This window comes from Scophthalmus maximus, chromosome 5 (assembly GCF_022379125.1).
Source record: "Scophthalmus maximus strain ysfricsl-2021 chromosome 5, ASM2237912v1, whole genome shotgun sequence".
NCBI lineage: Eukaryota > Metazoa > Chordata > Actinopteri > Pleuronectiformes > Scophthalmidae > Scophthalmus > Scophthalmus maximus.
In genome coordinates this window covers 22,631,176-22,658,566 of record NC_061519.1, presented here as the reverse complement: position 1 = coordinate 22,658,566, position 27,391 = coordinate 22,631,176, and the positions used below count along the sequence as shown (strand labels likewise).

The following is a 27,391-nucleotide window of genomic DNA, read 5'->3' as shown; positions in this document are numbered from 1 at the left end:
TCACCTTTGCGCCCGGTTTTCCTGTTGGTCCTCTTGCACCTCGCCCACCACGTGGACCCTAAACACACAGTTTATGAAGCAACACAGTAATGTTATGCCGGAATTTCAGAACTTAGAAAATAATAGCATAAAGCCTGGGTAATCAATGTCTAATGCCCTCCGTGCTCGCGTCTACGATACCCCGAACAGTGCATATCGCCTCTTAAAGAACGAGAAAACAAAGCCAATACATGACTACACAAAGGAGGAGATTTTCATTTGAACACAATAAATCATTTATGTGGATGGCTCAGGCTGCGTGGGAAGACAGTTGAAGTGCCTACCGTTGGGCCACGTTGCCCTCTCGGGCCAGATTTGCCGGCGATTCCCTGAGAAAGAGAAAAAACAAAAGCGTCGATTTAAGCCAAAATCATCCGTCAGCGCAATGTGCTTTTTCATCTCTTTTTCAGGACTTTGAGGTGAAATTCTACAACAACAAATACACCCAACCATGGGACAAATGCTGGGGAGGTTTTGCGTCAGAGACGAAATAGAACCATCTGAGCATCTTTGGACAATAAATAAATAATCAAATTGCCCCGCGAAGTGGTTACACGCGGGCACTTGACAGCTTGTAGTACCTGTCAGCTCTGGCGCGATGGGGCCAGGGGTGTCGGCCTCTCGATGTCTGCCTGAGAGCGGAGAGGAGCTCGTCTTGTCAATAAATAACCCTTCCCACCCATTCTGCAAACCTCCCTCTCTTCACTTGATCTCCAACCCTGTTGAACTGGACCCGCTCGAAGGTGCCGTTCACGGGGCTGAGTGCGGCTGTTAGACCTCCCTCGAGTGCTAAAGCACGATTACACAGCAAGACCAAAAGTACGTGGACACTCAAATCTTTTGCGATTTCCTTTTTTCTTCTTTCTTCCCCGGTTGCTTTTCTTGGTTTGGGCTTCGCTCTTTAGTTAAAAATGTCAAAGTAAATGTTGATGCTTCAACATACGATGATAGTTAATGGACAATGGCTACCAAAAGTTTGTGGCAACAGAAAAGTCCTTTCCTGTTTCAAAATGAGAAAGTGAGCTAAATAAATACATGGTTTCTCCCTGTTTCTTGTGGGAGACCTGGACTGGCCTGTGCGGAGTCCTGACCTCAATTCCAGGAGAGCTGGAACAACAGGCTCTATCACTTACCAGACCTCACTGATGCTATTGTGGTTGGATGGGAGAAGAAGTAACCCAGGTCGGTAACCAAAGTCTCACAGAGAGTCTTCCCAGCGCAGTGGAGACCGTTATGGTCCTTAGCAAACTTTGAAGTGCAGTTCATACAAAGTTGGGTTATAAAACCCAGTCATGAATAATACTCTGCATCCAACGACACGTTATAGGGATTCATAATTTCTGTGCTAGCTGAATCCTTAAATATGCAAAGCACACTGTCCGTGGGATATGTTGTAAAAGTTATATTATTGAACTGCAAAGACTCATTGAGCATGATGGGTTCCAGTATTCTACACCTGCATGCACTGATTCCCTAGAAAAGCCCTCAGCGGGCGGGGTTTACTGTACGTCTAAGAATAAGGACATTTTGGGGCTCACCCTTGCACCTTTCTCGCCGTTCGCCCCAGGGAATCCAGGGAAGCCATTGGAGCCCTGCAAGACACGTAGAGAAACGTGGTAAGTGAGAGAGAAACTTAAATAATTGAAAGTGCTTGTTATCCATTACGTTGCAGTTCATGGTTTGTGAGTTCCCGCTGATGAACGAGCATCTTCTGTAAACGCTTCAAACAAACTCAAAGGGGAAAATCTGTGAGGAGGCAAAATAGGAATACAAATTTAAAAAAAAAAGTCAAATGGGGAGCAAATAAAGACAAAGGACGGGGAAACAGCTGCTCCCCTTCGATAACCGTCAGCAATTTAGTTATTGGGCTTCCGGAGGCTGCGCCCTCTGATCGTGGTGATGGTGCCAGTCAAACAAATACTAGGAGGGCAATCGCTATTGGACGAACAAAACGAGTGCCAAGCAGCTTACCGGTACAGCCTCACTTCATGCAACATTGGGTGGGAACATTAAATGTTGTATATTTTCTTATAGTTTCTTTGTCTCTGGCTTGTCTGCGTATTTAAAACACCATCCAATGCAATTCACATCTATAGTGCTCATTTCTGCTCACATGCACATGCAAGGCCTAATTCCGTCACACACTGAGGGGGGCAACCTAACGACGTGCCGCGGGCAGGATCGCAAGAGGTGAACAGACGAGCGTTGTGGCGATAGCAGGGACGGAGATCCACGCAGTTAGGTTTGTTGTTCACAGAGGTGCAGTTATGCTAAACTGAAGGGGTAGCCGGTGCTGGACAAGCCCGACTTGTGCCACAGGGCTAAGACAGTGCCGTGCTGAAGCCATTGCAAATGGCATCCAGAATTAACGGTGTGGGGAAAGCTGTTAACAGAGGTCGGTGGGGTGCGGCAGCCAAAAACACCGCCAGTGGAGGGATTGGTGCAACGGGCCGATCGGGGGGGGGGGGGGATTAAAAGCTGCAAGCGGGCCACGACTTTGACCCTGAACCTACCCGCAAGGACAATGTGACGTTTTTTTATAAAAACTGGTGATACCGTGCAATGGAATCGCAGGGCGTTGCAATGGGATGTAGCTGACGTCTTAGAAACGACTTCAGGGGGAAAAGTCCTCAAAAGGGGATAATGAGGTTCTGCCAGTCATACGGTAAATGATCGCTAAACATGACAGAGGTGTTTGGGTCTTTTAAAGCGCTCTCATTATAAGTCACCGCCGACAGTTTCAAGCTTTGCTTTAACTTACATTTTTTTAAATGCTGGAAAGAAAAGAAGAGGAAACTGTGGCACTGTTTATACCGTGGCAAAGTCAAGATGCCTTTATTCTCTTTCTCTCTCTCTCTCTCTTTCCCAAAACACTTTATTTTGAAACTATTTTAGTAGAGTCTAAAAAGAAGATCTGATCCTGGGCTCCTCGGGGAACCTTTGTGGGCAGCCTTTGTTTGAAATCTTTTTGTGGATACAAACAGAAGGGGTATCCTTTGTGTTTTTCCTCTATCGTTGCTATTACTGCGTGTTTTTACTGCATATTAATGACCCTGATTTCACCCGGGAACACGTTTATTCCACAGTGAAATACGCCGTTATTGAACAAAGTTAAATATCTGGTTTGGAATTACTGTTGACAAATGGATGGAGACGGTCTCGTCTCTCAATTCTGCCCGGGTTTCTGCCACCTTGTGTAATTTGCCCACGGTGTGTGCCACGCTCAGCTCTAATCCTGCTGACACTAACGGACGGAGCGGGACACTTGTCGATCTGGGTGCTGCGAGAGTGGGTGTGCATCTGACCCGTCATATCAGGGCCGAGCTGTCAGCGCTGACGGCGGCAGAGGGGAACCAGCTGCAGCAGCACGCCGCCGCCGCGGAGCCGCGCGGCACGGACGGTCAAGGAACGCCAGGCTGTTAGATAACGTCTGTGGGAGTTTGAGGAGGGAGGACGGCTGACGACTGCAGCAGGTGACCGTGCGAGTTAGGCTTCCTGGAAGAGTTGTGGCGAGAGTGTGCGCAGCGGGCGTCGGCTCGCGATTGCGTTTGCATGAATCCGGGTTAGTCAGCAATCTCAGCAGGTTTTAGAAGGCCGCCGCGCGGGGGCAGAGGGACTTCTGCAGAAGATTGTAAAGTCACTGAGAGAATCAATACAGAAAAATAAAAAACAGGGAGGACACACACATAATGGCTTTCACACTGAAAGGTGGTCCAGAAATTGTCCTTTTGCATTAGTGTGGTGGCAGGCAGCTCCTCCGCTGATCACGCCCTCGACGAAGACACTGAATGGTATCGCTGGCCATGACCTCTGACCTCTGAGCGGATTAAAAGGCACAAGCGCGAACACTTCAACAAGTGCTGTTCGTCACGTACCTTGGAGCCTTGTCTTCCAGGGTAGCCAGGCAAACCAGGGACTCCAAGTTTTCCCTAAAAGAGGGAACAAAAGAAACAGAAAACAAAGACACTGTATTCTCATTGTGTCACTGGAGACTGCAGTAAAGTTCACAGAAGCATTGCGAAGAGCAATAAACGTACAACAATAAAGTTTTACTCCCGGCGTGGGAATCTTTTTTTAATGCCATGTTTATGAACGTGACATCATCCGTGAAAGGCTTTTTCCTGCTCTTCCGCCCAAAACGTGAATAAAATGTTTGGTCCATCTCGTGGCCCTTTCAGACGCTGTAAGGTCATTTTGAATTACACAGAGCCTGATCTAACTATCCTGGGTGCTTTTAAAACAAAGGTCAAGTCATATATTTCTATACAGAGAGCATGGATCTAATATTTCTCACTTCTCACTTTCTGCTCAACTGTTGCACCAGCTTTTAAACAACTCCAGCTGGAGAAAATGTGAAATTTATTGATTCCTCTTGAAACATTACTGAGATGTGGCAGAAAAAGTAGCACAGAGAAAGTAGTTGAGTCAAAGTCTTTGTGCTTATCTGTGCGGCATGTGTTGATTTGAATTTTAGCCGAATGACAAGAATAATTTGCAGTTAAAGTTTAGAGCTGCAAATGATTTTCACTACATTTTTTTCACGTGGTTTTGACATATCTTTCAGAATTTGATATCTGCAGTTGCAGACATCGCAATTACTTCTTTCTGGGGTCATTACTGTGTTTTTACAGTTTAGTTTTATCCGCTTATACTATACTGTACTATACTATACTACTCCCTTATACTATTATGTGCCTTACAAAGATCTGGTTGTAGCCTTTAATATCATATTTTCAATAGTATAAACACTGCGGCGGCACCACACAGCAAGGAGCTCGCTGGAGAAATGCTGTCAACACGAGCCAATTAAAACGGGACCGACTGTCGGGCTGAAGGGGAGCTGGAGAATATCTAAACTTCAAATAATCAAAACCGCTACGCAACGATAGTGAGCGGCGCTTCACAGACCTGCGTCTTTCCGGTTCAATTCATTAACGACATCTGCTATTAGATCCCTGTGACTGTAAGAGAAGAACAATCTTCACTCGGGTCTGTTCTTTTTTAAGTCCCACCACACTGACACAGCCCTCGAAATCCTAAACGTGCTCATGCACGAGCGACGGTTCATATGTGTAGACACATGCGTAAGAAATCATACTTTCCCGTTTAGCTTGAACTTCAGCAGGTCAATAATATGATCATCAATTAAGGAAATAAAGAAAATACACAGTTTTATAGCTCAGTCTTTGCAGCTATTGATTATGTACCTTCTCTCCAGCTGATCCCATGGGGCCAGATTCTCCGCCGGGTCCTGACTTGCCCTTGGGGCCCTCTGGACCGTCCTCTCCTCTGGGTCCCAGTACACCATTCTCACCCTGGATGCGAAGAAAAACAAAGGTAACCAAAGTGATTCCCTTTACAGACAACCAAAGTGAATCCCTTCACAAACCAACCATAGATGACGACTCACCTTGTCGCCCTTGAGACCCATGTCTCCTTTGAAGCCGGGGAATCCATCTTCTCCCTGAAGATGACGGACACAAACGTCTGTTATTGTATCAAGTGTCACGCAGAAAAAAATTAATTTATATTTGAATCTGTTGCGTCGAATCTAAAATCCTTAATGTGTCAAAAGAGAATAATCCCGATTGGCTATTTTAGTGATAGCAACAGTTAAATAAAAGTGTATCATGGCAGGTTTACAGAACAAGAGCCTGAGTTATACAGGCTCCTGGGGACAGATCAATACTGACATCTAGTGGCCACTTCAGTGAAGCATTCACACGAGCAGGTCAGAAGTCAGTGTGTTGTTCTACTGACATCTTGTGGTTCAAATCTAGAATGCACTTTTCTATCTTTTCCAAGGTGCTACTGTATGGCCGTTGTTTCATGAAAGCTGTGTTCTCTATATTATTGACTTACAATTATAATATTATATTGTATTACGTCAATTTGATGACGTATTTTTATTCATGAAATCACTGCGATAATACATCTGAATACAATAAGATATGACAATATTATAATTAGAATTTTGGGGATTTGTGAAATACGCAAAACGGCAGCTTTTAACAGAATATTCAGACAATATTTCAGGCAATCTCTGTAGGGCTCAAGTTTCCCAACAATTGAGTGGGAAAATCTATAGAGTGGCAGCAACAGGCTACATTCAACCACAGCAACCCCCGCGAAAAACAATGCCAACAGATCAGTCTCCGCTGAAACGGCGCCTGCAAACAGCCTCATTCTCGTTTAATGTTCCACACTCAATTACAGCTCAGTGGCATGACGACTTAACTGCCAGGCTGATGGGCCTCTCAGAGTTCTTTTCTTTCCACTGGCAGGATTCAAAGGAAGCCTCATTTGAGAGGGAATTACAACTCTGATGGGAGGATTTTTAGAGGAATGACATTTGTCAACCATGCTGGGGAGGGGGAGGGGGAGAGAGAGAGAGAGAGAGAGAGAGGGGAGGTGTTTACCTTTTCTCCTTTGCCACCTTTAAGGCCTCTGATGCCCTCAGCTCCCTGGAGAGGGATAACAGTCAAAATTACATTCAGGGAAAAGGTAAATTTATCGCGGCCGGGTGATACCGCAGGACGGAGATAGTGCTTACTTTCACACCACGGGGCCCAGGGTAGCCGATGGATCCCATAGGACCGGGAAGACCCTGAACGGTTGAAAAGAAAAACCCTAATGTATTAGATGAGATGATTTTTTTCATTGATCTCCAATTATTTTACCAATGATTTCATTCCAAAATGACAGATGGTTACACAGGTTACATATTAAAAAGACAAAAGACAACACTAAAGGGACAAAAGTAAATGGACAGTGGCATCTGATGCCCAGTAGTTAATAGCTAATACCACACAAACATTACTTTAACAACAGGTATTAGCTAGATTCAGGATCTCAAAGCATCCAAATAAATAAAAATAAAACACTGCATGTCCTTGTTGTCTCTGCCGATATTGATTTAACCTCTTTACAGCGTCAAATGTCAAGCACAAGTAAGACCACTAATGTAATCATTTGCCTCAGTGTCTGTTGTTGGAAAAAAAGTTATGATCTATATATCTGAAATGAGCTAATATTTCATTATATTTCATCAGTATCTACACTGTGTGGTTATATTGAACCAGAGATTGGCCTGTGCGGTGACTTTCGTTAGGAAATCTATAATTATAAACTTTACTGTAAAATCCACAATTCAAAGCTTGACTACAAAACACTTACAGCTCCTCCTTTCTCGCCTCCAGGACCCTCTTTTCCTGGGTGACCCTAGAGCAGTCAGAGAGATCATTTCATCAAGCGGTGAACAGGCAGTCAATTAGCATTTTGTCTGAATGATGTAAAAATTCAAATAAATAAATAAAATAGGAGTCAGGTGGGTTCCTTACAGGAGGGCCATCAGCACCAGCAAGTCCAGCCAACCCTTGTTTACCGTTAGGTCCCTGCAGAGACAGAGTAAGACAATCTTTTACACAGCACACAGTTACAAAGTGCTCCACAATAAGCAAAACAACAAATCGATAAAACGAACAGTTAGATGATAAAAAATGATGACAGTGATCCTAATGAAATAAACAAACAGCTCGGACAAAGTCAGGAATGGCTTTTTTTTGTTGTAGAAATGAATTTGAAGACGGGACTTGAAAGATGACACCGCCTCTGACGGCCTGATTTTCCTCGGGCAGGTCGCTCCGGGGCTCCGGGGGCTCCGGGGGCTCCGGGGGCTCCGGGGGCTCCGGGGGCCCTGACTGCAGAGGCTCTGTCCCCTTTGGGGGTTTTTTTAACCTGGTCTCTGGAGCAGTACGAAGACATCTGCCCGGGCCAAATGTCCACAAAAACCACTAAACAATGCTTTGAGTTACACAGGGCAAATACTTATGCAGGAGTAATTATAGAGTAAAAAAAAAATCAACTTAGTGTAGCTGTGTGTACAGTACGTCCGTGTGTGTGATTTAGTCTGTCTGTGCTGCGCTGAGGAGCCAGCAAAAGGCCATATAGCTCAGACAGCCGTGAGTCTGCAGGATCACTTATGAGCCCGCGACCCAGACATTCACTTATCGCTGCAGCAGAGATTGTGGTGGGAGGGCTGATGGAAGGACCCGGCGCCCTCTTTACTCACTTTTTCACCAGGAGGCCCGATTGGACCTTGAGGACCGATGAGACCCTGAACGAAAATGGAGATAGATGGATACATGATTAGAAAAGTGAGGCCCATTTAGTTGTCAGTCATAACAGGACTTCCATGATTTTGTGGGGGCAAAGAACAAAAGTTCTGTCAGTTTAGAGGAGCCTGAGTGACGTACGTGTCATTTACATATTTCATTCTGCATTCACCTTCTTTCTTCTGAGCCCAACCATTGATATTGTTGGCTACTTCATGCTTCCTAACCGGATCTGTGCATTCGGCTGTGCACAGGGAGGTTGATGGTAAAGTCGCACACCTTAAAGACTCGGCGAGAAGTCACCCGAAGGAGAATTGGAAAATTGAATTTTTAAAAATAAGAGAGCTGTGTTATCCCTCTACGGTCCAATGCCTTCACTGGAAGGCGTCAATCCGCCCCAGGCCAGGTATAACTCACAGGAACAAGTTATGTGTTCAACCTGTATACCATCGAGATAGGTGCCTGCTAATACTTTCCAGGGGAACGACGCCATTCTGTCCGGGCTGAGAGCGTCAGCAGGACTCAAAACTCTTACTTGGCAGTGGTCATTTACCCCTGGCCACAGTATTGGGTGCACTGTTTTGTATTAAAGATGACTCCGAAACGGAATATTTTTTCCCTGTGCCACCAACTGGACAATGTAATCAGGTTAAGTGCTATCGAACGAGTTCAATATGTCTCATCGCGTGGATACTTTTCTTCTTCGTGGCGGCAGAAAAGCAGTGCGAGTGATTTCACGTAAGGACTTCGCTCTATTTCCAAAGTAATTTCAGGGAAACGTTTCAAGGAATGAGGCATGGACAGAAAGAAGAGAGAGGAAGGAGAATTTAAAAAAAAAAAGTATGTCTGCGGACGTCTGATTTAGAAAACAGGAGTGCGAGGTGATCACCTGAGTTCCCCCCGCTGCAAAATAGATATGGCAAAGAGGCGCATGAAGAGGATTTGAGGTAGTGGAGGGAGGAAGGCATGAACAAAAATGAAAGTTGAAGAGGGAGTGGGGGACACAGCAAGAGAGAGGGAAATACTCAGATACATAGATACTCAGAGAGAGAGAGAGAGGGGGGGGGAGGAACTTACATGTGGACCAGGCATACCCTGTTGCCCAGGAGGCCCCGGCTCTCCTTGTGGACCCTGCACAGGAGAAAGAAAAAGGCAGAGGAGGCCATTCATATTTCAAATGCTGCAACTTCTAAACTGTTCTTTAAATTTACACAACTACCAAAATATTGCATACATTAAAAAATTCCCAAAAGACTAACATAATGAATAAAGAGAGAGACAGTTGCTTTTTTTTCTTTTTTTTTCTTTTTCTTTCCAAAGGCTTTGGCTCATCTTGTCCTCCGATGCACCGTATTCAAAAGAAAAAACAAAAAAAGTCCTCAAATGAATTCAACTGCAGCTCCACATGAAAGCCGTGGCATTGGACTGAGTGAAACCTTTGGATGACCTTGTTTGGCGAGATCAGTTGAACTGACTTTATCCAATCTGTGTCAGGAATGCGCAATAAAAAGGTGTAAATTTCGGGGGGGGAAAGCGAGATACACCGACTCACGGAACAGAGCTGTCCGCTCTGTAGCGACTGGCGACGTTTGGTGTTGAAAGACTTCCTCTCTAAATACACGCCGCGGGGCCGCGGGGCCACAGCGGCATCTGCGCCCGGATTGACGCTGATAAGACTAACTGGAAACGGTGGCTTGTTTGGTATCCCTGCTGAGATTTAGTTCACCACAAACCCAACATATACAAAAGCAGACCGGGGCCTGTCTGCTCCGGCTGTCACAACAAACACTACATACAAATAGCGTTAGCGTGGCCTTTACTGGGAAATGCAAAAACTGAGATCGAAGTGAAGAATCCATGGGAAGCGGTCAAAAACATTTGGGCTCTTCTCCCTTAAAGGACGCTCGGAAACGTCCATATGTTAAGAGGGGTCCCGCGAGGGATCGTAAACCTCTCGGAAAAGCTCCAGCTCTTTGGACACTCTCTGCTCTGATTGTTAGAATGGGCCAAGAACAACAGCGAGTTTGGGGGAGAGTTAATGAGAAGCACACAAGATGCCTATTGTTATGTGTTCTCTCAACAGCTGTTTGTTTCTTTGGCTCCGGAGCTCAGTGACGTACGACTCAGTGACCACACAGTCAATGTGTGGGCTTGTCCAACTGTCCGGACCGATGATGAGTTCACCTCACTCGAGGCGTCCCACCGGGACCCTCCGGGAAGCCGAGTCAGGACGGGACCACGAGCAGACGGGATTTTCTGCCTCGCCCCTTACCAAAGCTCAAGGCCTCTTCGCCGTGCTCCGGTTCACGTCAGCAGACTGACGAGACGCTCTTCTACTACCCTGCGCTAAATATTAAAAATCAAGCAAAACGTGAATATGGCTCACCATGTTTCCTTTGGGACCAGCTTGCCCATCAAGTCCAGGAAGACCCTACGGAAATCAGAATTTGATGATGGAAGTTGTCAACTCATTAAGCCAGAATACCAAATTGCAAGTAGAATGGGAATTAAGTGATATAGGAAATGTACTTACACGCTGTCCTCCAGTACCTGGAGACCCTCTGGGGCCAAGCAAACCTCTAGGACCCTGTATATTCAAGATGATTATGAGTCAATGAAACTTGTGTAGAATAATACCTTGACATTAAACAGATTAATGCTAATTTGACTTAGACTCTGTCTTGTAATTACAAATGCGGATGAAACAACAAATTGCACTATATACAGCACATTAGAGGAATTAGAGATCCTTTTAAAGTGATTGACCTAAGTATGTCAAATGCTGACCTCGTGAGGTCATGAGTGGTAACTGCATGTGCAATTCAGGGACAGAGCAAAAGAGTTCTTTTTCTCAAACTCTTAAGTCGTCCACTTTGAATCAGTTCACTTCACTGTGCTCCTTTGTCTTATGGACACAACCATTTATTTCAGAGCACAATGTTGTCCTGGGTATGACGGGGAGAGATCCATTCATCGCGCAACTCCGTGGTTCATTTAGACGGAACGAGGCAGAATGTGGCCGCTTCTCACAGGTAATGAGAGAACAACACATTTCCCACTTTCTATATTCCGATCTATTATTCAGAGCCATTCTGACTTTGGCAAAGGGGCGAGATTACGAGCGTAAAGGTCCTTTTGCAGACAGGAATGTTGATACAGTTGCAAGCAGGGAGGAGGGGCGAGGCCGTGTATTAAAATAATTGCAAAAAATGAATGTCGGGGAAAGGAATGGGGGGGAGGGAGGCTGCGGTAGCAAAGGAAAAAAGTTACATGTTAGTCATAATTTTATCATGTTCAAATCTTTGTCACCGGCTGCAGTGAAACAATCAAGTTGCATTGTATTATCAGATAATACTTGTACTTACACTCTCTCCAGCCACACCTCTCTGTCCAACCTGGCCGTCTTCCCCCTTTGGATGGAAAGAAGAAAAGTGTTCTATTAAGGAATGCAGAGGAATTGTGAGGACGTCTGAGCACAGGGTTAGGTGGTGCGGGGACGGAGGTACGACTTACTCTTTGGCCGTCCTCTCCTGGAGGCCCTGGAGGACCTGTGGAGCCCAGTTCCCCCTGGAGAGACAAGGAAAGGGACATTTGAACAAAAGAGCCAAAGAGTCCACAAGCCTGCTCCCCTGAAGTGAGAGAAGAGAAATTCTCCTCCCAATTTGCACTTTTTGAAGAAAAAAAAATACGATATGGGTCAAAAAAATTGCGAAATTATGCTTAAAAGAGCAAAAACAAAAAGGCGCCACAAACTGTCTTTAATCTACAGTAGGCTTGGTCACCACAATTGGCATGGACCTATATGGTTTCCACTATTTATAGTGCCCTATAAGCACTGGTCTACCCCTAGTGGCCCTCTAATTACTCAGTATAGGATAAGGCACGAGGGCCTGTCTAGAAATACCCCTCTGTGATCTCGGTCCTCTCTCTTCTGGCCCCTTCACGCAGGCCCAAAATTCCACAAACACCACACCCAGCACGCCCCCCCCCCCCGTTCGCCTCCAGGCCCGCTTAGCGGCAACCCAAGTGGTCCTGGAGTCGGTTCCCCCCTCCTGGAACTGGCTCAAGCGCCCTAATGAGTTCCACTCGGTCAGAATTCACGTCTGTCAACGGCCGGGGGCGCGCGCGAGATGGATGGGAGGTGGCCTTTGAACTGCCACTCAGGCCTGATGCCGCTGGAAGCACAGGGTGTCGGTCAGCGACGACTGTGATCATGGAGGGCCAGAAATAAGAGACTGCGGGACTTTGGAACAGATGGAAGTCTTTGGCGACCTTGTTCGCTCACTAGAGCCACACTCCTCTCTCCTTGTTTACTCACTCTGTGTCCCTTCTCTCCAGGAAGACCAGGGAGGCCGTCGAAACCTCGGTCGCCCTGGAAAAAAGCACGGTAACAGTTAGCTCTCAATGTGGCAGGTGTCTTTCTTTTTCTCCCCCCAAACGCAGCGAATCCCGGGGAACTTCTCAAATGTTGCAGCCAATTGTTCGGACAACCTGCTGCATACTTTACCTTGGACCCCGCCTCGCCTGGCAATCCTCGGGGACCATCGACGCCATTGCGACCCTGGAGGACACGCACACATCACGTCAGGCCGCATGGTTATGACATTAGAAGAAATATTCAATTATCTTGAAAGGTTGTGGAGAATAAACAGAGGGAAGATGGTATCGCTTCTCTAACTAGTTCATATTTAAATAAACATGCCTTTACGAATTTACACAGCACACAGAGACGATTATTGAGTGCAGCTGACTTTTCTTGAAATATTGCCATGTTTGAAACTAGACAAGCTCTTATTCTTTGCGAGCTGAAGCCTTGGTCCTTGGACTCTTCTTGGTTTGCCAGAAATGCTAGAAAATACTGGAATTTATGAGTATTCTTCTGTCGCATCACCAGAGAAGCCTCAGGGGAGATTAATCAATAACTGCAATGGGGTTTAATACGTCCTTGTTTAGTCAGGATAAAAAAGAAGTCTTACCCTCTTCCCTGGTTTTCCTGATGGGCCCGTTCCACCTTGAAGGCCTCTGGGTCCCTACACAGAATGAATATGAGAGCGCAGTGGTAACGGATAACAGTGACAAAAGGAAGCTTATTGTACAAAAGCAGGAGATAACCAAAGTGAAATGGCGCGTTTGGTTACTGATGAAAACAAACACTTGAATACTGTTATTTTATATTGTACGTCAAGTCTGCAAGACGCCATGACAAGAGGTTGCCTCTTACCTGTGGTCCGGAGTCGCCACTGTCGCCTTTAAGTCCAGGAGAACCGGGACCTCCCTATCGAACACAGACAAACTCGTTTAGTGAACGAACACGACTTCACTGAAGATAGATGATATTCCACATTTAAGAAAGCAGTTGTTGTATTTGTTTATAATCAGCCAATCCGTGTGCTTATTAGGGGAGATGTGGAACGAAGTAATCTAAAATCACCTCACAAGCAGGAAGGGAGTGTGCGCGTGTGCGTGTGTGTGTGTGTGTGTGTGTGTGTGTGAACCCCTTCACGTGAGGTATGGCTCTCATCAGTTGTAAAATGAATGGAGGGTGAGTAGATCAGTGGGGTGTGTTTGTGTAAAAAGCTACTCACCACAGGACCAGAACGCCCCGTCATGCCCGCTGGCCCTGGAGAACCTCTCATAGTCAACTGTGGATCAGACAGAAACAACTCACCAACCACTCGTCAGCAAACAAAAAACCCAAATCACTAGTAATTCCTTAAATGACATGTTAAGTATAAGAAGCGCAGCCATGTCTGTGTATTATGAGGTTCTCTTTGCAAAGCACCTGTTAATGTTCCGAATGTTCTGATACTGTCTTATTATTGTTCTCAAGGCGTAGATCCATTTCATTAGATCTATTTTTGTTTTGCATAATCAGTTTGGTATGGTTTAAAAATGCTACACGTAGTCCCTTAACTCAACATGCATACCTCTAATTGGACCAAAGTGGTCCACGAATAAATAAGAAAACACTAATACAAGTGTCTGTATAGCCAGGAACCTCACAGCGTCCAAACTTTACTCTGTTCTCGTTCACAGTTTCACGGGTCTTTGTTCCTATTTATGGCTGACCACAGTGGGGCACTGCCAGTAGTTTGTCCGGAATGTGTTCGCAGGCTGATTACGGAATGACTGGATTTCCTTAATTCCAAGGAAAGCGATTCATCCCCTACGCCATACCAACACCAACTCACACGCGTTTGCAGGTGTAGAGAAAACAAATGAATACAGAAGCACTAATGACCATTAGCAAACTAACAAAAAAGTCTTTGTCCCTATAATTCACTTCTAGTACATTACTGTGCCTTTTTTTATTCCTTTTTCCTTCCCCGGGGTCAAACCTTTGGCATAAAAGACAAATGGGGAAAGGTGACAAGTGCTTTCTCGATATCACTGAACACCAGATTTGGCGAGGCTCCAGCTCCGCCGAGTGTTGTGAAAGTGTGAATATTTTGTGTTTGTGCCACACGTATTGGCCTCCATGTGTCCTACTATAAATCACGCCTTGCCTAAAGCCACATATTTCAACCTTGTTTTTCAACACCGCCACGGTTATCACCCCTGGGTGGGTGTGAAAAATGTGCCGTGGGTTTATATATAGCCTTTATTTAAACTTGAGGAGTCACTGAGGGCCGCAGCGCATTGACAATGACGCCAAGTAAGTGACAGCATCAGTGACCTAATAGGTACGAAATACAAGAAAAAAAACCTGCCCGCCAATATATGAAAATGCAATTGATAAATTACGAGAAGGAGATCTTTTTAAAAAAAAAAAAGGGACAAAGAAAGGAATTGAAATTGCCCTAGGGATACCGAGGAGTCAATTTTTCGGTTGCCTGGTAGAAAGTTCCAAGTGGTCAGCACAGCATTTAAAAGCAGATCAAGTCGGGCTTGGCCGTATCGGACTTCCAGGGAAACCCTGTCATTAGTTTGGAATGGTCCACAACACTAGTTCAACATTGAAATCTAAACAAAAAAGGGAGCTTCCCAATTAGAACCTCGTAAATTACCCAGATACAAACGCCCATTGCGTCTGTGAGACACGGGGGGGGGGGGTTGGGGGGGGACCACCCAACTCTTCCTCGCACGGTGCAAAGCAAGCATCACCGGTGATAAACCCGAGGGGCAGGGTGACTAACAGCATTCGAGGGTTCAAGAGTGGAAGCAGAGGCGTGCCTATAAATCACAGCGGCCCTGACGTAGAGCAGAAAGAAAAGCTGCTTCAGCTGTCGTTTCCCTACAGAGCGTACAAAGTTAGTTTTTATTCCAGTTTGTCGTAAATTCCGGATGAGACTGTCTCTGTGATATTTGAATGGGAGTTTGTCGTCCAAATGACGAGCTATTTATATTGTGTAATAGTGGAATTTATTTATTTTTTCTCGGTAGTTCTGGAGGGCTTAGGTTACAAGTGCATTCAATACAAGTTTACGACCATTTTGGCTTGGACAACATTATACTAACTAACCTGACACAGGGCTATATTTTGAAATTTAGACAGTTTATAGTCTGAGGAGGATTTTTTTTTACTTGTATAACCTTTTTTTTCTTTAATATTGTGGACCAGGGTATTTCAAATAGATTCCCAACTGCATTTGGTTGAGTAAACACACAGAGGATTGTCGTTAACGTGTTCCCCTACACCGAGCAGGATGCACTGAGGTCACATTGACCACGGACACTCACCCGAGCCTGGGATAGGATGGCCTGAGCCTGAGCCTCCTGGGCTGAAACCACCGGCCCTTTGTGTGACTCGCCACCCGCGCGGAACTGTCAACCGCAAGGCAAACAAAGAAACACACTTAAAATCAAATTGACTCGTCACTTTTAACAGAGTGAGACATGTAATGGCCTCCCCTGGTGACTGTGCTCAAATATTTGCTCTGTTTTGTTAAAACCATAAAGCTGTCACCACACACACACACACACACACACACACACACACACACACACACACACACACACACACACACACACACACACACACACACACACACACACACACACACAATCACAGGCGGCTCACACACCTACACACACACACACAAATGTGTGTCACCAAGCCTTTCAAAGCCTCAGTCACAGGTTCCACTCCATTTCCCCGGCTGACATTTACAATGCAAGTGATTTGTAACCCAAAGAAAATAAGGCCGCCATCCTTTGGCCTGCTGGCGATGCTGTGGGGCCAACGTAGTAAATGTAGTAGTGAGTTCGCGGACTCGTGCTCGAGACTGAGGGCGCACACACTACATGCGTGGGAAACTGCCACGGAAAAAACCCGCTGGACGCGTGGAAAGTTGCGGCACTTACTGGAAGCATCAGAATGGTACCTGGAGGCCCAGGGACACCGTCTGAACCAGGGATGCCGGGGCGCCCCGGAGGGCCCTGTTGAGTCAGAGGAAGGAGAAGGAGTTGGTTCTTCTCTGAGCACAGAGATACAATGCGTCAGTGTGAATGTGCAATGAATGCAGCGAGAGCTGAGGTCATCGACCAAAGCAAAGTCAATAACACCCCCATTAACTACAAGAATGCCATTCAAAGGGACTTCACAGAATTGGTTGTGAACAAAAAATCTTTTTATGCATTTCATTCAGATCAGCTATTGTTTGGACTTGCGTAGCAGCACATAAGGTTGCAAGGGGCAATTAATTAGATGTGGCTAATAAGCAAGCTCTTTCCCATGAGATAACATGATTATGTTGCCATTCCTCTGTAAACCCCAGGAGAGGCTCTGTAAACTGAAAAGAATGGGGGGGGGGGACTGATAACAGTACTAACAAAACAACAGCAATAACAGTAACAGTGAGGCGGCAGAAAAACTAATGTATGCACAGCAAAACCGCCGTCTTTATCTCCAACAAAAATGTTCAACGGGCAGGCCCCGTCGCTACAGTCTGTTGCTTATTCCGAACGGATAATTGACTAATCCTATTGAGAAGCAGAACACAGGGAATTCAGTCGCGAGCAGAGACAAAGCGAAGACAAAGAATGTATTTTCATTAAGCCGGCCAAGGGATATCGCCTTCAGGAGAGCGCTGACTCTTTTTGAACGATACAAAAAAAAGAAAGAAAATGCACAGCCAAGGCCCTGTGAGGATACGGAGCTGATTAGATTACAGAAGACAGAGAGAAAAATGATTTGAAGGATGGAGGAGGCGTCTGGAATAAATTAAAAAAGGGATGAATTCATTTTTTTATGTGGCTTATCCAAAAGAAATCTTCGCTGGGCAGCTGAAGTGCTGTTAGCACGGGGGCTGTGATTTGGGTCAGACGTGCTCTGAGCCTAGTGCTAACAGTAGAGTGCTACAAGATCAACTTTACCGTTGCATGTTTACGTTCCTACCCAAGGATATTAGCACACTACTTAAAGCACGGGGAGATCAGCATATTTGAGGATTTAGTGGATGGTTTGAGAGAAACGCCGCCGTGAAATAAAGTGTTGAACAGGTGCAAACATCATGTTTGATGACAGTAATTACCAACGCCATTCCTCATCCTCTGGGGACCATGAATGTCTGCACATGGCCAACCATATGCCACGAGTGTGGATAAAGGCTTGATTGCATAAAACGCTGCTCTTGAATAATGACAGTAAGGCCAGACAGTTAAATCATAATGTGAATAGAATAGATCTTGATTTAATAAAGACAACAACCAAAAAAGACCATCGTAAATCACATCGAGTCCAAGCAGTACCCATTGTTTCCAGAGAAACCGGGATCTATTTAGCAGTCTCGTCATGCAATCGCAGACTGTCGGCTCAAATTGATGCCATGTGTTCCCATCTGCCTTTCCCCCAGAAGTGGTAAATGCTCTCCAGCCATTGCTCTTACAGTAAGCATGGCGGCATCTAGTGTTAATGACCATCCTACGTAGCTGGGGAAATTGATATTTGAGTGGAAAGGAGAGAGGCTGGTGCTCACGAGCGAAATGAGCCGATCAAACGCCGAGGCCGGGCGGATACTGCGCAACGGAAAACCGCGAGACTACAGCAACGAGTCACTTTTAATCCTCCTGTCAATCCTCAGCAAGACTCTTTCTCATGGGAGGAAATGAAGGGAAGAGGGGGGGGGGGGTGGGGGGGGGGGGGGGGGGGGGGGGGGGGGGGGGGTGGGGGGGGGAGTTTTGGAACCGGCAAAAATATTTTTTGAGCACTTTGACCTGGTGGAACAATAAGCCTTTTGTACTGGTGAGGACTGCTGGTCAGACTGGAGGAGGCACGTCTGGGTGTTCTGTCGTCGGCAAAGAAGGGGTTAACCTCCAGAGACACAGTAGATCTGCTCAAAAGGGGTGATGAGAGAGGAGGGGGGGGGGGGGGGGGGGGGCACGCGGGGTAATCACCACATTTGGAAAAAAACAAGCAGAGATCCAGCCCTCTGGAGGGGACAACCACTTATTCTGTGTCATCCAATCAATCACACAAATGAGTGGAATGCCACAGTGCTGGGAAGGAAAAATAGACCGTGTCCATGTTTTGAAAAACTCCTTGAACGTCTCACAAATCCTGTAGCATAACAACACAGCTGCTGCTCAGAACTTCTCTTTGTTGGTATATCGATAACTTATGGGCACCTAATTTCCCCCACCCCCCAACTGCCGCAGTAGCAGAGCCATGTCCATTTGTATTTGTCATTCCATGGCAATGAGACGGTACTTCACAGTCTTCCCATTTGGAGGAAGACCACATGATGACAAACACCGGGGGTGTTTGTGCTGACTCCCATATTTCCACGAGATGAACGTTTAAGGTTTAAGATGGTTCTTTTGTTTTGTGACAATTATACCGTGAACAAACAAAAAAAATCAACGTTTGTGTTGGTCGAAATGCAACTAATCTGTAATCTTAATTGATTGTGGCACATTCTTCTTTAGGCAAAAGTATAACTTACATTTGGACATTCACAAGGAAAAAGGAGAACGGGAGGGGACGGGAGTTTCTCAACAACATCTGTAATGGGCTGTGAAATGAGGATAGCCTTCACTCACCCTCTCGCCGTGATCTCCTGGGGTACCTGGGGGACCCTGCAATCCTGGGGTACCGGGAATACCCTGAAACCACAAACACACACACACTTAGCATATTATATCCCAAACTGCCGCTAACCGGCGTTCCCACCACAGTCAGTCAATCCAATATTTCACATGCGGGGGCCAACAAAGACAGAGGGAAAGACATGGGTTCAAAAAGAAATAAGCCTCAAGATGAAATAGCCCCCCAACCCCCTCTTCTCTCTCTCTCTCTCTCTCTCATGCTCGCTCGCTCACTTGACACGCACACGCACACACACACACACACACACACACACACACACACACACACACACTCCGACTTTCTCTCCCAACTCAAGCCTCACTGGCGATCGGGACTGACACTCTTTCCATAAAGACATTTTTTCCCTCTTTAGCTGTTCTCCATCTGTGGAAGGCAGACAGGAGTGTGGGAGAACGTGATACTCACTTCTTGGCCGGGGGCTCCTTGGGGTCCTTCTATAAGCATCCCCTGAAAAAGGGAAAAATGTGGATACAGTAGCGTTACAGGGCAGCTTGTAAATCTAGAGGCGGTGGAGAATAGGGGAAGGAATGAGAGCCAGCGTGTGCTCCGGCGCTTGATGCTGAGAAGTTGTTGAGCTACAAGCTCAAGATGTTAACAGTGCTGCAGCTATTTGATGCTCTATTCTATAATGTGTTTGTGGTCAAAGACTTGGACGGGAGCCTGTGGTGGTACAGACAGTACGGAAGAAGAGATAAAGCGCAGCTGCTATTTCAGACAGCGTTTAGGCTGAAGTGGTAAATTGCATAGAACGACTTTCTAAAGATCTGGTGTACTGTGGCATTTTGTGTGAGACAGCGGTTGTTTTTCTCGTCTCCGGCCGTTTCGACCAGAGATGAGAGTCTAATCTCATCTGAAGGGGCGATTATCCTGGTTGTAATTTCCCCAGTAAAATAAACAAGACCTGAAGATGAGTTGCACTGAAAAGCGAAAATAAACAAAACAATCATAAATACGCGGCGCAAATTAGAAATGAAAGAAGAGTACTTGTTCAGGATAATGGATCAAAGAAAACATATTCTTCTGAAAATATTCACAGGATCTGATCCATGCTTTTGGAGACTTTTTTGGTAGACATTTGGAAAGACACCAACTTCAAATACGGCCATTCATTTGGTGGTTGACGCTATGCTAGACAGCCAAGATAACTCACATATAGATCATGGAGAAGTAGAGCGATAATGGTCCGACCTGGTATCAACATCCGTTTTGGGTGATAATAATAATATATTGAATTTTTAAAGTGCTTTTCATGAACCCAAAGCGCTGATCCGATCACAAGTGAGCCGCTCTAAGTTCATCAGTTGACAGGTGTTAGAATGCGTCTCCATCCTCGAGTGACCACTTGCGATCGGATGTCGCCGCATCGCCTGACACGCAGATGCAAACGTGCTTTATTCATCTTCTCAAAGACCAAATCAGGTGCTTTACGCGCGGAGCTCTGCGGTGATGTAAGTTTTTGGACTCATTTAAAATACAATTGAAAGAATTGTAAAATCAATTTGCGGCGGGCAATGTGATATAAAAACAAAATGAAAACGTCAACGTTAATCACGCATGGGAAACATACATTGCAGCAAAACCATAGCGTGTCAGCTGAGGAGGCGGTCCCTCAGCGTGGCCCAACCTGGGTGCATTCACACCCTTAATAAGAGCTGTCAGCTCTCGGCCCTTTAGCTGTGACATGAGCAGGTGAAATACTTTGCTATCTAGTAGCAAAGTAGGTCAACGCATTCTTGGACAGTTTGGTTTTCTAATCTCTATGCTGCGAATGTGAACGTTGGCATTTCCTCCTTGAATTGTGACGTTCAACACATACACTTCACTTACTGGCTCAATGACAGCAGGTTCGCCCTTCTCTCCTTTTTCCCCGAGGTAACTCTGACCGCCACCCATCTACAGACAGACAAGAGACAGACAGACCAGGTGAGATGGTTTTGTTTTTTTTACACAGAAACAGGTCAGAAATGCATAAAGGCAGAGCACCCGTGGTGTGAAAGCCAAAAATGGAAAATGTGAGACCAATGAGCAGCAGATGCCCCGTCTGATGCCCTGGGTGTCTTCACTTTTATAGAGGTTACGTAAAAAAAAAACCCTCCCAAGTAAGCTGCTAAGAGAAGCCCAGCAAAATGCTGACTGGTTGTTTTGCGTGCTTATGAGGATTTTGGTAGTTCTCAAAGGCAAAAAAAGCAAAGTTTGTTGGGGTTTTTTTGCCTGCTGGAAAAATAAACCTCAAGAATAATTTTGCAAGAAGCTATAATTTAGACTTTGGTCAGACTCCCATTTATTAAGCTCCCGAAAAAGCCAGGGACACACACACAAAAAAAAAAAGGACCCCAACTGTGCACAAATGTAGAGGTTGTTACCTGACACTATCCACACAATGACTTCACATGAAGAGAATTCACAAACCACCTCTACAGCAGCGTGTCCACAAACCACTAGATTGTACAATCAAGCCTGAAGATGAAACTCTTTCCGAGTAGGTCATGCAGCGGGGCTGTGGTGTCCCGAGATTGTAGAGTTGAGAGCACTAATAGAGCCGTTCGGATTAATATAATTATTAAAGCAGACGGATCTCAAGCCAACATCCAGACAGGGATGTGTCACTTCCTGGCCTCTGAGAAATCTGGATCCTGAGGCCAGGAAAAGGGGGGGGGTGCTTGCCAGGAGCCACGACAGGCGGTGGCTCAGCAGATATTTCTGCTTGGTTTTGGATATCGATCTGGATGTGATGGAAAACATTCGCTGAGACTTGGGTTTGTCATCAGGTAATCCAAACAGATCACTGGCGTGACAACAGGGGAGAGGCATGCCTTTGATAAACAGCAGAGGTCGCGGGGGTGAAGAGGTCGTGGAGGGCGTGTCCGTGCTGACAGCTGAGGTCAACATCTGTTTATCTGCAGCAGATATAGCCGGACAACTTGTGCGTATTTGTGTTTGGTGAATGTGCATGCAGAGTGCTCCGAGCTGTAACCCGATACCATTAGAAACAACAAACAAAAAGGGGGTGCGGCAAACGCCCCGTCAACCAGTTGCCACCAGCATCTTCTCCGTCTTTCCCACATTCCATCACTGCTAACCACTCCAGCACTTACACTGCTCTCCCTGATGTCCGTCTCCGCTGGAACACCGGGACCAAACTCTTCCTCATACGCTGGGGACGTGGGCTTGGCTTCGGTGGGGCCGTAATCGCCATAGTCACCATAGTCATACGGCTTCTCTACAAACTGCTTGTTGTCGTACTCCTTCAGGTCATACTCCTTAAACTCATACACGTCGGTGGCAGGCTCCACCGTCTCCTTGGCGTCCACTGCGGCGGCAGCTTCCACAGCTGCCGTGGGGTCCACCCCAACCTGTTCCACACCGGTGATGTAATCATCCACTATTTCACCATCGTAGCTCTGCGATCAATCCAGCCGTCGCAGAGTGGCGGCAGCGTGTGTTAAGAGGGGAGGGAACACGGAGGATGGGTTAGTTAAATGAAACCATGTGAACAGCACCAGTGATTCACATGTTTTTTTTTATAACACAGTCAAAGCATTAGTGTTTAGCACTTAAATTAATGGAAACAAACTAAGTTGAACTCCCTCTAGGAGTTTTCCTCTTAGTTGTGCGCACATCCATGTGTCTAATTCGGGATGGCATCTAGAACTCAACATGTGTGGAAATACACATATGTTGACTTGCGTCAATAGGCATTGTTATTAAAATTAACACCTATGATCCCATATTTTTATTCAGAGTTGTTTCCCACATCCCAAACTATTAACACATTGATGTTTGAGGAAAGTAAACAGTCAAATATGTACACTGTGAAATATATTCACGCTGTAACCTTTCAGGATGAAGGTAATTAATATAATAGCATGAACTTAAATACTTCAATCTTTGTCAAAAGATCAAATTAAAACGTTTACTCAAACATATTCCCATAATGATTTAAATTTGTTACACACAGTTTTTCACTTTGCATGAGATCTTATCATAGTGTATGACATATTTGGCTGGATTATTAGAGTTTTATTAATGTTTTGGTGCCAATTCCATCTTTAAACCAGCTAATTTTTCCGGTAAATTATTTTGAAGATTTACACACAGAGCTTAAACTCTCAACTTCTAAGTCTGCGGTCCATTTCTCTTTATTATCGCCGAACGGCAAATCACTTTTAATCTTCTTCATTATGTGGTACATTTATTTTATGATATAAATCTAAAAAGCAAATTCCTCAACAGGGCATTTAACAAACCACAAGGCTAAATTTAGTTGAGACTTAAATAGCTGTATGATGATAATGGCCAGGCCAGATAGTTATGTAATATTTTAGGCAACATGCTGTACCAGCACACAATGCACTAAGAGACACCCTGTGCAAAATTCCTCCAAAGAAGGATAATGAAAATAAAAATGCATGCACAGACCGTAGAGCGTATCAGTAACATTAACAACCACCAACTGACGACACAATACTAAAACCCACTTTTATTAATAGCATCAATAGCACTTTGGTTTTGGGGGAAATTCGAGCCGACTGTTTGACGTGTCTAAGAAGTTGTCCGTGCACCGCAGTCCCCAGTTATTCGGACAAATGTTCCGACACGGCACAGCACAATGTTAAGTTTCCACGGTTAGCCTTCTGGCCTGTCATTTTAAAATGGACCTAATGTCTCAAGCCGAGTGGAGCTGCGTTATCCACCTCGAGGTACATCAACAATGCAATTGGCAGATATTTAGCTGGCGGAGCACACGGCCGTATTGTTTCAGTTTCACCCCCGAATGTTCCTCATTACGCTGCGTTTTGTGTGATGGTTTAGCACAAATTAAGACAGGATCTGCCAAAGTCAGGGTATGGCAGACGCATAGGGGATGTGTCTGTCTACTGATTTTCCACTGGTCACGGTTCATTAAATGACAAAGATTTCCTGCTTCGCTCTTCATCCAGACGCCGTTGGATTAAGGCGGTTTTCTCGTGGAAATCGAGGAGCAGAGTGAGCTGTCGGATGTTATGAGGCCTCGTTGGGTTACAGCCTCCAATGGCGATCGTAAAAAATATGCTTCATTTGTTGGTGATACCCTATAGTTTGGTTTTTGTCATAGCTGCTTTGCAAAAATAATCATTCCAAATATCCTTAAATGATTACACAAATTAAGTCAATTCACATCGAATATATCTAAACACATTTAAAAGTGTTACTAAGTTCACCTAATAATAATAATAATTGTGAAGTTACCTGTCCCTGCTCGGCAGTATCAGTGGGAGTTTCAGGTTGACTTCCGTCCACTGTGGTGTAGTCATACTCACCCGTGTAGTAGTCTCCACCCACTTTAGTCTGAAATCAGAGCAGGAGCAGCACGAATGAGAAAACATGACACATTTGATACGAGTAAATTCAACTCGTTACAGTTCTATGTGAGAGTTTATTTTAATGCAAAAATACTCTGCATTTGGGAGACTTTATGTTACGTATTCACAGTGGAAGATATATTTATCATATAAAGCACATCTATAAAGTATATAACTCTTGAGAAAGGGAAGGGACATATAACCAGAGAAAGAGATGGACAAGACAGAGATAACGAAAGACTGAGACTGAAGCTAAATCCACATCACTACACGTTTTAGTTTTAAAATGTCACACTGACGTTCCACAATGCTGCGGTGTTTTTAGTTTTGAAAACTCTGGGGCTGCGTTGCAGAATGGACAGGTAAAAACAAAGACGTTTGGAAATTATGGAGCCGTCACCCGCATTCCCTTCCTGATTGGCTATTATCGGTCACAGCTCGACTACCACTATGTAAATACTTAGTTTAGTACTTCCACCTTCCAGTTTCAGCCTCGTCATTGGTCTTTATTTTTTACTATTGTTGTTTCTCCTTCATAGGTGATGTACGTTTTCAGGTTTGTTAGTATGGACGGTGACTAGAACCGATGCCAATGACAACGTGCGTATGGACGGAGATATTTTATAAGTTTTAAATCGCCATTTTAAAACAAAAACATGGTAGTATGGATGTAGCCTCAGAGACAGAATATGGCAGGAAGAAATCATGTGGTCAGAGCCAGAGCCATGATCGCGGTATTAGTGAAGTGTTACCTCAGTCTTGGCTCCTTCAGTTGGGGGAGCGTCAGTGGTTACCTGGCCTTCACTGTAGTCATAGAACTCACCATATTCATAGTTAGTGTACTGTAAGGAAAAAGGAGTGGGGCCCAAATCAGTTAATTATGGCAATCATGTAAATAAGGCGGCACAATGTCACACAGACATGTCGCATGTTATTTACATGGCGTGTAAGAGCATTCTCACAACAGAGTCCAATTTCAGTTTTATCATGTTATTTTACAAATAACATGGTCAACTGACGGAAATATCACATCCATATAAAAAACGGAGCTTTTTTAAAATATGGATGACAGCAGAGATCCTCGATTCCCCTGAGGTTCACATGAACCAGCTGAGAGATTCATGTCCATAATTAAACAGCAATTAAAATTCCCCCGTTTGCTTCCGACAGGATGTTAGAGAGTTAATTCGGTGCCAACGAAAATGTATCTGCTTCTGATGCTTAATCCTGTATGCCAACAACAGCCCTGGGGTTTCATTAATGGGCCTTTTAAAACACAAACACAAACTCTCCTGACTCGTCGCATGTTCCCAAATTATGGGGAGCATAGAGGATACAGTGGCAGGGGGTAAAAACCACAGTTAAAAACAACCAGAGGCATTAAAACAGTCATGTGTTCATTCTCTGACTTATTTTTCTAAACACAATATTTCATTTTGCATTTTCGAAATATTCCTCTGAATTATAATAGGGCCTATTTTGTGTGTTATCCCGCTATCATTTCAACCTGACCCAACACAGAGGAAACATAATTAATAACAGACATTTGCAATACTGAATCAGTTTACGGTATGTATGCACACTTTTGAAAATATGCTTGTCACCGTTAGCTCTGAATTTCTTTAACAAGCGCCTGTCTGTGCAATAAATATGGATATGGAGCCAGGAGACAGATAGCTTAGCTTAGCATAAAGACTAAAATCGGATCCGCCCAGACCATTTTTCTACGTGTTGTATTCCGATTGTTTACTCTGTACAGAAACTAAAGTGGAAAATACATCAAGTTGCAGTTTAGCAGAGCAAGGCTAGCTGTTTCCCCCCATGCTTCCATTGTTGAAGCTAAACAAGGCTAACAGTTTCCTGGCTTAATCCACTCATCTTACTCTTGGCGAGAAAGAAAAAAATGTGGTGTTACACAAAATGTCAAACTGTCCCTTTAAATCGCCAATGTCGTTGGGCATTTGTTGGCGCACCGCCCACAACCCATGTAATATTATGTAATTTTACCATTTAACCACTTCAGCCTCGTGACAAAAAAAAAAAAAAAGTAAGATCTTGTTCTCCTGGCGATGTCAAAACACATGCGAGGTAGATTAAGTTAACAGACCCGCCCCAGATATGCAATGCTCTTTCAGCGCGGGGATAAATATTGGTCCCCAGACAACTGCTAAGCTCATAAAAATAATACAAGATCCACGGCCTGCTGCAATGCTGGCTCGGCCTCCTTTCAGTGGCCGAGACAGAGAGCGGGGTCATACAAGGAAGAAGCCCTGGCCAGACCAAGTGCACTGACTGGCAGAGGTAGGAGAGGGGGAAGGAGATGGTCAGAATACTGAGGGGCCGAAAAGAAGGATTTATAAAGATTTATGGTACTGGAGTGCTTGGCTGAGTTGAAGGTCTTCACCACAGGCTTGGATGAAAGGCATAAATACTGAAGTGTGCTCATAAAAAAGAAAAGAAAAGAAAAGCTCCCTCTTCCGTCTCTTGCAGCAGTCTCTCTTCCTCTTCTCGCCCGGCTGCAGACATTTGGCTCCCGACTGCAGAGGCAGCGCGCTTAAGGTCAAGGAGCGTCTTCAGAGGCTCAGGTCAAGGCCACGTTCTGTGCATTTATAGATTGTAGAAGTCTGGTTTCTCTAAAGTACTGAGTTACAATGTAGGCGGAACAAAAACATTCCTGTTATAAATGCACAGAAATGGCCAATGTATAAAGCAGATTTACAATGTTCCTGAATCCAAACTGCTCCCTGCTGTCTATTCAGAATTGACAAGCTCCTTGTCTTGGCACCGAAGAGCAACCTGATGATGAAGCAATATTTTCCAGGACATGGTACCAACTGTACAGCCAATAT

General features: G+C 45.0%; 1 protein-coding gene across 2 annotated transcripts in view; it reads right to left on the bottom strand.

Moving 5' to 3' along the window:
* LOC118311074 (collagen alpha-1(XI) chain-like) overlaps positions 1-27,391 on the bottom strand; it is an 80,038-nt gene that overhangs the window by 30,766 nt on the left and 21,881 nt on the right. The window contains exons 6-34 of one of the 2 annotated variants that reach the window (XM_035634601.2): positions 25,295-25,384; positions 24,430-24,528; positions 22,296-22,601; positions 21,028-21,093; positions 19,606-19,647; positions 19,134-19,196; positions 16,458-16,532; positions 15,834-15,917; positions 13,739-13,795; positions 13,375-13,428; positions 13,130-13,183; positions 12,661-12,714; positions 12,472-12,525; positions 11,667-11,720; positions 11,519-11,563; positions 10,687-10,740; positions 10,540-10,584; positions 9,231-9,284; positions 8,111-8,155; positions 7,380-7,433; positions 7,216-7,260; positions 6,593-6,646; positions 6,459-6,503; positions 5,450-5,503; positions 5,247-5,354; positions 3,915-3,968; positions 1,578-1,631; positions 324-368; positions 5-58 (exon numbers count right to left, since the gene is read on the bottom strand). In XM_035634601.2, the coding sequence (XP_035490494.2) occupies positions 5-58; positions 324-368; positions 1,578-1,631; positions 3,915-3,968; positions 5,247-5,354; positions 5,450-5,503; positions 6,459-6,503; positions 6,593-6,646; positions 7,216-7,260; positions 7,380-7,433; positions 8,111-8,155; positions 9,231-9,284; positions 10,540-10,584; positions 10,687-10,740; positions 11,519-11,563; positions 11,667-11,720; positions 12,472-12,525; positions 12,661-12,714; positions 13,130-13,183; positions 13,375-13,428; positions 13,739-13,795; positions 15,834-15,917; positions 16,458-16,532; positions 19,134-19,196; positions 19,606-19,647; positions 21,028-21,093; positions 22,296-22,601; positions 24,430-24,528; positions 25,295-25,384 (1,962 nt within the window). The remainder of the gene's footprint in view (positions 1-4; positions 59-323; positions 369-1,577; positions 1,632-3,914; positions 3,969-5,246; positions 5,355-5,449; positions 5,504-6,458; positions 6,504-6,592; positions 6,647-7,215; positions 7,261-7,379; positions 7,434-8,110; positions 8,156-9,230; positions 9,285-10,539; positions 10,585-10,686; positions 10,741-11,518; positions 11,564-11,666; positions 11,721-12,471; positions 12,526-12,660; positions 12,715-13,129; positions 13,184-13,374; positions 13,429-13,738; positions 13,796-15,833; positions 15,918-16,457; positions 16,533-19,133; positions 19,197-19,605; positions 19,648-21,027; positions 21,094-22,295; positions 22,602-24,429; positions 24,529-25,294; positions 25,385-27,391) is intronic. The other variant, XM_047332150.1, reaches the window with a different exon arrangement.